A 13,382-nucleotide genomic window follows, 5' to 3' on the forward strand; every position below is an offset into this window, starting at 1 on the left:
GCATGAGTCACCCCATAGTCCTATATGGTGCTGAAATACATGTCTCAATTAGTGCAAATCTTAACTCTTTGACTTCTGAGATTTCACTGAAGTGTTGCCCAAGTACTTAATATTAAGGGCTATAGAAATGTTGACATGAGCCAGGAAATAGTGTCAACATTGGCCTTACTCTCCCATTAAACAAGGACGTGTTCCTTGCCCTTTGCTAGACTCTGCATAAGGAAAATAGTAGCTTGATTTTTAAGGCACCTTAAAGGACCTCTGGGGCTTGCGGGGCTGCCTAATCTTCCAGGAATCTTGAAGGATGGCCAAACACCCGGTAACACTGTAGCAATTCTAGGTGGTTTGGGTTCTCTCCAGCCTGCCAGGTCTATAAGGGGGATTGATGTGCTTTCCTTTCTAAATTCCTCCAGTTTTCATTGCCTAGCTGTGGGCTGCCTGTTTATATTCTTTGGTTAGGGGCATAATCGGCCTGAGGATGAGAGAAGACTTGACTTCCCTATGACCATTCTGTGGATTTGTCTAATGGCATACTTCATGGATAAGGATCCTGTGGCCCTTGAAATATTGTTGGACTCCCAATTCCCATGAATGCCAGTCAACGTGGCCTATTGGTCATGGATGATGGGAGTTGTAGTCCAACAACTTCTGAAGGGCCAAAGTTTTCCCATTCCAACCATACTTTAATCAGGCACTTCCAAGTTTGAACTGTTTGCTTACACAGAAAGGTGTGGCTTCTAAAACTACCCACCCCTCCACAGCTGCATGCGGAGGAGGCAGGTTTTTACCCCCTCCTTACTCATCAAATGTGATGACAGAGGAGGGGGCTGTACTGCACAGAGATTTAAGCCTCTCTGCTCGCATTTGTTTTCTCTTTTGGTCACCACCTCCGAAAGCAGTGGGAACTTGCAGGGACAGAGAAAAAAAGCCCTTTAATGGATCTGATCAATTTCCTGGGCCCAGGAGGGTAGCCTTTCCTGTTCTGTCCCCCACTTAATTACTCCTTTGTCAAACTGTTCATTGAATCTTTAATTAATATTGGTGGTGGTGCTGCTGGGGAATTAGGCTGGAGCCAAGCGTGGGGTGAGCTTGTCTAGAGACAGTGATATGGCTGCCATCCTTTATTTTTACCTCCCTGTACAAAGCTTCCGCATAACCCATTTGGCTTCATGGTGGTGCCATGTGATGATGACACAGCAGTGCTGACGAAGCCAAAGTTGAGTGATGGCACTTCCTGCTTTCAAGCTTGTGCAAAAAGAAATTGCCTGGTTGATTGTGGCTGCCCAGCCTATGGGCATCAGAAAATGGCAAGTGGTTTCATTCATTCTTTTATATTAAATATTTACAACCAGCATTACAAATAAGCAGGGCAAAACATAAAAGCTGCCATCGAAAACAGCAGCGGAACAGATTAAACCAGGGGTAGCCAACATGGTTGCAGGACTACACCCATAACCCCTGACTGCCATACTGACGGACTGAATGGTGTTGCAGTCCAACAGCATCTAGAGGGCAGTGTGTACCAGACTCCCACATTTGAACTAAAAACGGGGATGGGGAAGCTGCAGCCCTCTAAATGTGGGGCTCCAGGGGTCAGGGATGGTGAGAACTGGGAGTCCAGCAACATCTGGAACAGGCACCCCCAAACTTCGGCCCTCCAGATGTTTTGGACTACAATTCCCATCTTCCCTGACCACTGGTCCTGTTAGCTAGGGTTCATGGGAGTTGTAGGCCAAAACATCTGGAGGGCCGCAGTTTGGGGATGCCTGATCTGGAAGATTGCAGGTTTCTTGTCCCTGAGCTAAACATTTTTGTGAGCAGCTATAGGCTGAGTTCTTAACTATTTGACTAGAGACAACAAAGGCTTTACACCTGTGTTCTTCAACCTTGGTTCCCTGGATGTTGCTGGACTACAACTCCCATCATTCCCTGCCAGCTTAGCCCATGGTCTCTAGGATGATGGGGATTGATTTCCAACAGCATCAATGGTTTGCTTAGCTTGGATTGCCACCCATTAAACCAACAGGCTCCCTGATACTCAAAAGAGGGTGACACAGTTGCTGTCACTGGCAGGACACCAATAGGGGTGAAATGGAGAACGTGAGAGTCACTGTGTCCGATTGGGGGTGAGGGGGGGCATAATTCGATTGTAAACAACTTTCTTGCACCAGCAGCTCATGTTTTCCAGGCTCAGGATGATTCATTTTGAGGCTTCCCCTTTTATTTCTTACACGCTTCTTGTTAAATTCTGCTGTAAGAGTTCTTATTGCAACAGTGCAAGAGTTCAACTGCCCTGTAGTGGGGCAGGCAAGCATACAGTTGCTGCTTTGTCCTACATGGAGAGCCAGTGTGGTGCAGTGGTTAAGAGCAGTAGACTCGTAATCTCGGGAAGGTTCGCGTCCCCATTCCTCCACATGCAGCTGCTGGGTGACCTTGGGCTAGTCACACTTCTCTGAAGTCTCTCAGCGCCACTCACCTCACAGAGTGTTTGTTGTGGGGAAGGAAGGGGAAGGAGAATGTTAGCCGCTTTGAGACTCCTTAGGGTAGTGATAAAGCAGAATATCAAAACCAAACACTACTACTACTTCTACATCTACACCCCCTGCCCAGAATTGACCATTATGTTGATTTATGCCTTTTGTAGCCCAAAAGTCACAGATACCTTTGAATAAGCCATATTTGGGAGCAACCAGTAAGATGGGCTGCATGTCCTTTGCCTTTTTTATATATATAAAAAAAAGCTTTCAAATAAATTTTGAAGGCTGACCTGCATAGATAATAAAAATAAGTGCAAATATTTACCCATGTTTGGGGGAAATGCCAATGGTTTACTTAAAGTCAGGGAAGGCTGGTTACTCAGATAAGGTGGGGCAGAACCCTGCCTTTATCTTTCTGCACCCCCAAATCTAAAGCTATAGGCCCTGAAGTGTTTCTGTTCCCCACATTTGTATTCATAAGTTTTGTATCATTGAGAGACACGACCATGGAATCTTTTCAGTCTATGCCTCTTAATACAAGCAGAACTGAAAAATCACAGCTATATCTAGGCATTTGATGTGGATTTTTGAGAAATGTCAAACTACAAAACAGTTCTGCAGGTAAAATGTGTTGGGGCTTTCCAGTGTTTTGCACTGTTTGTAACATCTCCCCCTTGGACAGAAGTCAGGCGTGTGTCCGAGATGCAATTAGCTCCTGGCTCTGGGAGCAAGTTCATTCCTTTGATGCCAAGGTGACGGACTTGGGAAAGCTAAGAGAGGCAGAGAAGTTGGTGGGTGAGACCTCACACAATTAATTTTTAATCAAAAGAAATCCTATTGCTTCCCATGTTTTATCTGCGGCCAGAGGATTGTGTATTAATTCTGGCATTTGTATTGATGTCAACTTCCCTGGAACGTACTTTGCAGAGCTAAGCATTTGGCTCTCTCCTCAGTGCTTTGTGTTTTATTCTATTCCTTTAGCTAGTGGCTGATGCAAATTCAGAAGGAAGGGGTGAGGGAAAGACTCCCAAGGGGAAGGGCAAAGGCAGTGAGAAGGAGGAGGAGGAGACAGAGATGCAGGAAGACATGGGCAGCAAGTAAATAAAGGGATGGGGAGGGAAGATGCCCACTTTGGCTCCCCTGAACATTCCTGAAGTTTCCCCAAGGAGCCGCAACTCACCAGTTGAAAACCATGGGGCTAGAACAATTAAAACTTGACAAAACTCGGAAGTGTTCTGCCCAACATCACCATGGGGGGGGGGAACCCAGGGCTGTTCCCAAAACACTTGGGCACCTGAGACAATGCACAAACTGGCAACTCCCCTCCCCACCAAGGAAGAAGGGGTGAGTGAAGATCTACATCAGGAACAAAGGGGGAGGGGAATAAAGATTCATATTGGGATCTGCTTCTCCTGTAGATCCTGCCACCCAAAGTGGTTAAAACAACTTGCCTCTTGGATGGCCCAGTTCTGGGGGCATCATTTGGGATACGCTTTGTAGAGAAGAGGGGATGCTCAGTGAAGTCCCTTCTCCGCCCTTCCTGGCCCCAACACTGAATAACAGCCCTGCAGTGCTTTCCTGCTGAGTAGGTTCTGTCAACAAGCACTTGAGGGTCACTGACAGCCCCAGAAAAAATGGTGGGAAGTGGGGTGAACAAAACATGGCCAGATGTGGCGGTCTGGGAGCAGCACCCCTTATGCCTCCAGCCAATCCCTTTGCATTTATGCAGAGGCTAAAACCATCTCCCTCCCGTTCGCACCTTCTCCCCCCAAAAGAAAGGAAATTCCTGACTTTACCTCTTGTGGACTTGGAACTCCCAAGACCGTGAAACCCAAGGCAACCTAAGCCCAGGGGGATACCAAATAAATGAGGCTGACAATCACACACACTCCAATCATCAAACTCTGAAACTTTATTTGAATAAAGGGTAGGCAGGAGGAGAAGAGGTCAAACAGATTATGAGCTAAAGCAGGGTACTGTAGCTCTTTAAAATGGTCTAATCATGGTATATTGAATTCAAAGCTCACTGATTAGTAGCACAGGGGATGGTCAGTGTTCCAGTGGTATGGAAAATGCAGCCGATGAGTTTTAAAACACCAAATGATTTTTTTAATACAGAAACCTTTTCATTCAGCTGGGAAATCATATTATAAAAATGGTATTCAAAGGATTATGCAAAGTTCAGGTAGTGAGCACTTGTTGTATCTCAACAGTGATGCCGATTGAAAGGACAAGATAGGCCCATCATTTGGGCAGTGAAAAGGGGGCATCAAAACTCAGCTCACACACCACCAAGACTCCAAATTCACACCCTCCCCATATTATCTAGCATGACCTCTTGTGCACTAGTTTAATACATGTGCCTACAAATTTGCATACAAACACCAGAACACCACACAAACTCCATACATTTAAACTTGAATTTCCCCTTTATGAGTTTGTAGATGTTTAGTAAGTCCTGAGCCATCCCTGAAGCCCTTTCCACACTCCATACATTTAAATGGTTTCTCCCTTGTGTGAGTTTGATGATGTTGAGTAAGGTGTCCACTCTGATTAAAGCTCTTTCCACACTCCATACATTTAAATGGTTTCTCCCCTGTGTGAGTTCGTTCGTGTCTTCTGCAAGCTGCCCTATAAGTGAAGCTCTTTCCACATTCTATACATTCATATGGTTTTTCTCCTGTGTGGATTCGATGGTGAATATCAAGCGTTGAACCAGTACTGAAAGTATTTCCACACACCATACATTTAAATGGTTTCTCCCCTGTGTGAGTCCGATGATGTTGAGTAAGGTGTCCACTCCGATTAAAGCTCTTTCCACACTCCATACATTTAAATGGTTTCTCCCCTGTGTGAGTTCGTTCGTGTCTTCTGCAATCTGCCCTATAAGTGAAGCTCTTTCCACATTCTATACATTCATATGGTTTTTCTCCTTTGTGGATTCGATGGTGAATATTAAGCGTTGAACCAGTACTGAAAGTATTTCCACACACCATACATTTAAATGGTTTCTCCCCTGTGTGAGTCCGATGATGTAAAGTAAGTGTGCTGTTATGACTGAAGCTCTTTCCACACTCCATACATTTAAATGGTTTCTCCCCTGTGTGAGTCCGATGATGTAAAGTAAGGTGTCCACTCTGATTAAAGCTCTTTCCACACTCCATACATTTAAATGGTTTTTCACCTGTGTGAGTTCGCTGATGTAAAGTAAGTGTGCTGTTATGACTGAAGCTCTTTCCACACTCCATACATTTAAATGGCTTCTCCCCAGTGTGAGTTCGTTGGTGCGAAGTAAGGTGTGCCTTCTGCCTAAAACATTTTCCACATTCCATACATTCAAAAGGCTTCTCTCCTCTGTGAATCCGTTGATGCACCCTCAGGTGTGAACGATGACGGAAGCAAAATCCACATTCCACACATTTAAAAGATTTCTTCTTTACTCCCAATGAAACTACAGGTGGCGCTCTAGAGTTCCAACTGTCTTCTCCATCACCTGCATGGCGAGGGAAAGAAAATCTTGTTAGGCTTTCAAGTTAGAGAATAAAGGTACCAAACACACAAGCCCATATAGCACATCTCTTATTTTAACAGACTTTCCACCTCTTCCTGTCTTAAGTTTTTAGGAAAGGAAATTCTGTCAGATTATAACAACACTCGCTGGTGTGTTCAAAGGTACCAATTATTAGTGAAGCTCTTGCCGCACTCCACACCCTCAAATGGCTTCTCCCCTGTGTGAGTAACGTTTGTAAACTGACTGAAGCACTTTCCACACTCCATTAATTCAAATGGTTTCTCCCCTTCGAGAAGGGGAGGGATCTCCTGGGGAGGGAGGTCCAGAGATTAACTATGCATTACGTCTGAGCCTTCCAAGATAAGTGTCACAGTTTGCTAGGAAAACTGAATTACTGTGTCGTAAAATGAGGCATGAGTAAAAACTTTCACCAACATGGAAAATTTGGAAAGCTCTTCATCATGTTAAAAACTGCTTTCTTTTATTCATATTTTGCAGTAGAAACCAACCAAATATCTGAGGGTCACTTGAAGGCTGATAAACATCTTCTGATATATATATATATATATATATATATATATATATATATATATATATATATACATATATATATAGTCCAGTAGCACCTTAGAGACCAACATTGTTTTTGGTATAAGCTTTTGTGTGCAGGCACACTTCTTCAGATACCAACATGTTTTGGTTACGCACGCAGGCAACTTCCTCCCCAATCCGTCCTTTCCACTCACCAGGGAGTTTTCCTTCTCCCTCCTGGTACTCACTAGATCTCTCTGAGGTTCCTGGGAGAGACCGGTCAGAAGTTGTGGGGAGGGACGCAGGATACAGAGGGACCAGGTCAACCGTCCATCTTCCTTCTTCCATCCTTGCTAGGTTTGTAGTGATGCTAAAACAGCTTTAGATTCCTGGGAGGGAGGAAGAAGGGAGTCTCAGAGCTCTTGCAAGGATTTTGCAATTTCCATCATCATCATCATTTTGATGTACACATCCTGCCTTTTCCCCCTGACAGGGGCTACAGCTGGCTTATAGCAATAATTCCCTTTCATTCCATTGATCTGTTGAGGAGGCTGTGCATGGTCCCTTCCCTCACACATTTTTCCTCCACAACAATCCTGCGAGGTAGGTTAAGATGGGAGGTTGCAATTGTCTCAAGGAGACCATGGGAGCTTTCTGGGGAAGCTGGGATTTGAACCTAATAGCTGAGGACGTAACTATGTGCATTGGGCAGGCAGGGTGGGAGCAATGCAGAGCTCACACAATGATCCCCGATTATCGGAATCGGAGTGCTAAGAACTAGTGACCTCTTGAAATTTCCAGAGGGCACCAAACACTGCAACCTGGTTTTTGTCTCTTTTGTTGTGTGGGGGTTTCTGAGTGGCGTGGCCTGGAGTTGTGTTTAGAAGTCTGCTTTTATTCTTTTTCCAGAGAAAGCAACATTTCCTCCACAACATCACCTCCAACTCACTAAACAGGGGGCGGGTGGCAAGAACGGGGCCGAAATGTTTTGGGCAGGCCCTGTCGGCATATTCCTCCTCTTTTTATGTGCAGGAGGGGAAATCTCTGTCCCTGCAGGGATTTTCCGGCTAGAGGGGATGGCTCTGCATCATAGGCGTACCCGGGGAGGCAGACGGGGGCAGCTCCCCCCCCCAAAGCAAAAAATTAACATATTTTACAGACCATAACCAGCACTTTTCCCCTCCAAAAACTGAAGTGGAAAAGGGCAAACGGGAGACGAGACGTGCTTTGCTTTAGCGAGAGCCGCTTGGTCTCCGCTTGCTGTGTGTGTGTGGGGGAAACACAGCTGTAACAAAAACACATCAAATAAATAAAGCAAAGTGACTACCGGTAGTTAAGCAGTTAAGACAATGGAGCAGATATCCCCTTTCAGGCAAGATTTGATAGCTCACCACTTCACCCTATTGTTCTTCAGTGGGAGTTGTTAATGAGCATTCAGGGATCGCATTAAGAGTTCTACTGACGATTTAATGAGGGTGCAGAGGATTCAATTTGACTGAGGTGGCTCTGCAAGGCTAAAATGAAGTGAATAAGAAAAAGGGAGAGCTGTAGCTTTGATAGACACAGTGATGTTCATAAAAAGCAGTGGTGTTCCAGTCTGCCCCTCCTCCTGCATCTGTATACTGTAAATCAGGGGTGGTCAACTCCCAAGAGACTCTGATCTACTCACAGAGTTAAAAACTGGGAGTGATCTACCCTCTTTTGGGGGTTCAGGTCAAAGCTGTTGAGTTTTTTTAAGGAAGGGAAGCCCTGTTTGGGGGGTTTAGGTCAAACTTGTTGAGCTTCTTTTAGGAGGAAGGGAGGCCCATTTTTGTTTAGGGCTTCAGGTCATAGTTCAGCTTTTTTTAGGGAGGAGGAAAATTTTGGGTGAGCTTTTTTTAGGGGTGCCAGTGATCTAGCAGTGATCTACCACAGACATCTACCTGTTGGACGTGCCTGCTGTAAATCAAGCAGAGATAAAGCTGCTTACAAGGCTCCTGTACAGTCCTCTTGTTTGTAATACCGTGTTTCTCATATTTTAAGGCATCCCTAAAAAATAAGGCATGGCAGGATTTTCAAGACCTGGCGAAATATAAGGCATACCCCGAAAATAAGACATGCTGGTACGGTATGGCAGGGCACGCCGCGCCAAGTCCCGACCCAGAGGGACTCGGCAAGGGCAGAAGCGCGCGCTTTGCGGAGCCCCGACTGATGGTATACACGTAAAAATGGTTTATTCACTGCTGGGGCGAAGCGGGGCTGGGAAAGCCGTCCGCTTCAGCCTCGGCCCACTTGAAGGGTAGGGCAAAGCGCCGCCGGCAGGAACTCCAACAGAGCTCGCGCTTTGCCGAGCCCCGACTGGCGGGAACCAGGAAAAGCAGCAGCCCGCCGCCGGCAGGAACTCCAACAGAGCGCGCGCTTTGCCGAGCTCCAAGCCGGCGGCGGGCTGCTGCCTTTGCTGGTTCCCGCCAGTCAGGGCTCCGCAAAGCGCGCGCTTTGCCGAGCCCTGACTGAGCGGGAACCAGCAAAAGCAGCAGCCCGCCACCGGCTTGGAGCTCCAACAGAGCGCGCGCTTTGCCGAGCTCCAAGCCGGCGGCGGGCTGCTGCTTTTGCTGTTTCCCACTCAGTCGGGGCTCCGCAAAGCGCACGCTTTGCCGAGCCCTGACTGAGTGGGAAACAGCAAAGGCAGCAGCCCGCTGCCGGCTTGGAGCTCGGCAAAGCGCGCGCTCTGTTGGAGTTCCTGCCGGCGGCGGGCTGCTGCTTTTCCTGGTTCCCGCCAGTCGGGGCTCCGCAAAGCGCGCGCTTTGCCCTACCCTTCAAGTGGGCCGAAGCTGAAGCGGACGGCTTTCCCAGCCGCGCTTCGCCCCAGCAGGGACCGGCGGAAGTTTGCGCTCGCGTGGATGACAGCGAGCTGGTGGAAAATGCTGCGCTTAGCTGCCGGGCTCTTGGCGGCTGCCCTCGCTGTCATTCAAGAAAGGCACAGCCCTTCTTTGGGGCCCGAGCAGTTGCGGCGCCAGCCTCGCTCCTTCTCTTCTGACCCGGCGCCCGGAGCGGAGGCCAACAACCTCTTCTGGATAATTCAGGCGAGTCGAGCAGAGGGGGGGGGCGGATAATGTGAGGGGGGGAAGTCTCTTCTTTCCCGCCCTTTTCTGTGAGGGGAAAACTCCTCCGTTGGTTTTTCCCCCCTGGGGGGTACTAGGTCCATGGGGCGGTGAAGTCCTCCCCCCACTCCGAACACGTCAGGAAGGCTGAGAGCTGTTATTTACTACGGTAAAAGTTAATCAGTAAAACAGACACGCAACAAGTAGCCAATGGGGGGGCGGAGCGGGGTAGTTTTGCCGAGCCCCAACGGAGCATGCACTGCTGCCTTTGCCGGCTCGAGCTCCAAGTCGGCAGCAGGCTGCTGCCTTTGCTGGTTCCCGCTCAGTCGGGGCTCAGCAAAAAATAAGACACCCCCGAAAATAAGCCATAGGCTTATTTTCTTGAGTTAAAATTAATATAAGACATGTCTTAAAATATGAGAAACACGGTATATCAATAGAATCATAGAATTGTAGTCGGAAGGGACCACAAGGGTCATCTAGTCCAACCCCCTGCAATGCAGGAATTTTTTCCCAAGGTGGGGCTTGAACCCACGACATGGTTGAAATATTATGCTGGTATGCAGCAACACCTTGGAGCCGTCATGACTGCGGACGTGCCTTGTCTCGCCTCGCCCGCCCTGCCACCCCCTCTCGCCTGCCCGACCCTCCCATCCTCTCCAGCCAAGCAGGGTAGCCGCCGATGCTGCCAGCCACAGAAGCACAAGGTGGCCGCCGCCGCAATGTCGTCGGGCTCGCTGGCCCTGTAGCCCTGCCCACGTTCCCACTTCGTGGCCACTCCCATGCCTTGGCCCCGCCCCTGAACGACCATGCCTCCCCCCCCCCGTAGTTTTGATCCTGGGTACGCCCCTGCTCTGCATGCGTGGGGGCCACCACCCACTGCTTCCACAGTAAAAGAGGCATGGGCGTAGGCAGGGGGGCAGGAGGGGGCAGCTGCCCCCCCTAGAAGCAAAAAAATAATGTATTTTACAGACCATAACCAGCACTTTTCCCCTCCAAAAACTGAAGTGGAAAGGGCTTTGCTTTAGCAAGAGCAGCTAAGTCTCCGCTTGCCTGGGGGGGGGGGCACAGCAGTAACAAAAACACATCAAATAAATAAAGCAAAGTGGCTACCAGTAGTTAAGCAGTTAAGACAATGGAGTATATATCCCCAGGCAAGATTCGATAGCTGACCATTTCACCCTATTGTTCTTAAGTGAGAGATGTTAATGAGCATTCAGGAGCATTAAGAGTTCTATTGGCGATTTAATGAGGGTGCAGACTCAGAGGATTCAATTTGACTAAGGTGGCTCTGCAAGGCTAAAAAGAAGTGAATAAGAAAGGGGGGGCTGTAGCTTTGACAGACACAGTGAAGTTTATAAAAAGCAGTGGTGTTTTGTAGGCATCTGTATACTGTAAATCAGGGGTGGCCACCTCCCAAGAGACTCTGATCTACTCACAGAGTTTAAAACTGGGGGTGATATACCCCCTTTTGGGGGGTTCAGGTCAAAGCTGTTGAGTTTTTTTAAGGAAGGGAAGCCCTGTTTTGGGGGGGGTTAGGTCAAACTTGTTGAGCTTCTTTTAGGAGGGAGGGAGGCCCATTTTTGTTTAGGGCTTCAGGTCATAGTTCAACTTTTTTGAGGGAGGAGGAAAATTTTGGGTGAGCTTTTTTTTAGGGGTGCCAGTGACCTACCAGTGATCTACCACAGACATCCAGTGATCTACTGGTAGATCACAATCTACCTGTTGGACGTGCCTGCTGTAAATCAAGCAGAGAGAAAGCTGCTTACAAGGCTCCTGTACATGCAGAGTTCCAGCATCACAGCGTCACCCAGAGGCACCCACAAATATGAGTTATCCCTCTCTCTATTTCTTCCTTCCCTCCCTCTTCCATCCTTAATAAAATACGGGGGGGGGCAGATAAGCCCCACATAGAAAGCCCATCAACATGGGGGGATGACTCTTTCAAATACGGTATTTACCAGTAATTGGGGGGGGGGAAGCAGAACGATGCATATGGTATGGTAATATATCAATAGAATCGTAGAATTGTAGTCGGAAGGGACCACAAGGGTCATCTAGTCCAACCCCCTGCAATGCAGGATTTTTTTCCTAAGGTGGGGCTTGAACCATGGTTGAGATATTATGCTGATATGCAGCAATGCCTCGGAGCCGTCGTGGCTGCGGCCATGCTTTGCCTCGCCCTCGCCCGCCCTGCCACCCCCTCTCGCCTGCCCGACCCTCCTGTCCTCTTGCTGCAGAGTTCCCGCATCACAGCGTCATCCAGAGACACCCACAAATATGAGTTATCTCTCTCTCTATTTCTTCCTTCCTTCCTTCCCTCCCTCTTCCATCCTTAATAAAATACGGGGGGGGGGCAGATAAGCCCCACATAGAAAGCCCATCAACATGGGGGGGTGACTCTTTCAAATACGGTATTTACCAGTAATTGGGGGGGGGAGGCACCTAGGCCTCTAGGAGTTGGATGCTATGCCTAGGAGTAGGACAATTCAAGAAAGCAGAATGATGCATATGCTATGGTAATATATCAATAGAATCATAGAATTGTAGTCGGAAGGGACCACAAGGGTCATCTAGTCCAACCCCCTGCAATGCAGGATTTTTTTCCTAAGGTGGGGCTTGAACCATGGTTGAAATATTATGCTGATATGCAGCAACGCCTCGGAGCCGTCGTGGCTGCGGCCATGTCTTGCCTCGCCCTCGCCCGCCCTGCCACCCCCTCTCGCCTGCCCGACCCTCCCGTCCTCTCCAGCCAAGCAGGGTAGCCGCCGACGCTACCAGCCCCAGAAGCACAAGGTGGCCGCTGCTGCCGCCGCCACAATATCATCAGGCCCGCTGGCCCTTTAGCCCCGCCCACATTCCCACTTCATGGCCCCTCCCCTCCCGTGCCTTGGCCCCGCCCCTGAACGACCATGGCTCCCCCCCCTAGTTTTGATCCTGGCTACGCCCCTGAAAAGAGGGGCACCTCCCTCCTGAACCCCACCACGCAAGGAAGGTGGAGTCGTGCCTAGCTTCCCATTCTGGACTCCCCCCTCTCTTGCAAAGCCCCCTCCCTCCTCTTTCTCTTTGCAGATCCCCATTGACTCTGCCTCACTGGAAATCCTGATAACAGCAGCAGTAGAAACCCTGGAAAAGTGCAGGGCGGATCTCAGCCCACGCGTGGGAGCCAGGAAGTGGGACCCTAACACCCCTCCCCTCCCCCGGACGCCTCCGTTGGAAGAGGACCCCCTACAGCGCACCACCTCATTCCTTGAAACTTTACATTCAATTCTGGAGAGGAAGTTTCTCTCACTTTCCCCATTAAAAAGAGTTGGCTTTCATTCTTTCCTTTCTCCCCATCCGGAACCTTTGCTTGGCTGCCCCCGACCCGTGCCTGGGCTTCTCATCTTGGACTCCCCCCTCTCTTGCAAAGCCCCCTCCCCCCCTTCCTTTCTCTTTGCACTCACCAGAGATCCTTGCAGTAGCAGCGACCCTGTGCAGTGGGGGTCCCCTCCCTTAAATCGCACCCACCTCCCTTAAATCGCACCCACCTGATCCACCCACCCACTCACTGCACAGTCGCCTCCCGCTTCCAGCCTCCTTCCTGGCAACGCCCTCGATTCTATCTTACATCTCGCCCCTTTCAATGCGTGCAGAGAAGGGCTCCGCTCTCAGGCTGGCCAAAAGGCGCCCAACAGACGAGAGAGAAGCTGGCTGGTCCCAGAACAGGAAGGTGCAAGAGACGGGTGGGGTGTAGTGAGGGGAAACACTTGTTCTCTGCTCCTTCCGCAGACGCTCACCCAA

The 13,382-nt window shown here is 49.0% G+C and overlaps 1 protein-coding gene across 3 annotated transcripts; it reads right to left on the reverse strand.

The window, feature by feature from the left end:
- Window positions 1-4,187: 4,187 nt before the first annotated feature.
- LOC118076006 (zinc finger protein 239-like) lies at window positions 4,188-13,088 on the reverse strand. 3 transcript variants are annotated; one of them, XM_035098483.2, is made up of 3 exons: window positions 13,046-13,088; window positions 6,735-6,908; window positions 4,188-5,970 (listed from the first exon to the last, which is right to left on the reverse strand). In XM_035098483.2, exons 2-3 carry the CDS (start codon window positions 6,865-6,867, stop codon window positions 4,889-4,891), a joined length of 1,215 nt encoding a protein of 404 aa, XP_034954374.2. In that variant the 5' UTR covers window positions 6,868-6,908; window positions 13,046-13,088; the 3' UTR covers window positions 4,188-4,888. The 3 variants fall into 3 exon arrangements, with proteins under 3 accessions (XP_034954374.2, XP_060125965.1, XP_034954377.2); XM_060269982.1 differs by lacking the exon at window positions 13,046-13,088 and adding an exon at window positions 7,847-8,652; XM_035098486.2 differs by lacking the exon at window positions 13,046-13,088 and having other exon boundaries at window positions 6,768-8,652.
- Window positions 13,089-13,382: the final 294 nt, after the last annotated feature.

This window comes from Zootoca vivipara, chromosome 17 (genome assembly GCF_963506605.1).
Source record: "Zootoca vivipara chromosome 17, rZooViv1.1, whole genome shotgun sequence".
NCBI classification, from domain to species: Eukaryota; Metazoa; Chordata; class Lepidosauria; order Squamata; family Lacertidae; genus Zootoca; species Zootoca vivipara.

What these genes read in the sequence shown, in the direction of transcription:
- LOC118076006 (XM_035098483.2), bottom strand. Translation starts at nt 6,867, where the DNA reads ATGGAAGAAGGAAGATGGACGGTTGACCTGGTCCCTCTGTATCCTGCG. An exon ending in GGGAGAAGGAAAACTCCCTG is followed by an intron (nt 5,971 to 6,734) that starts GTGAGTGGAAAG and finishes CTCGCCATGCAG; the next exon opens with GTGATGGAGAAGACAGTTGG.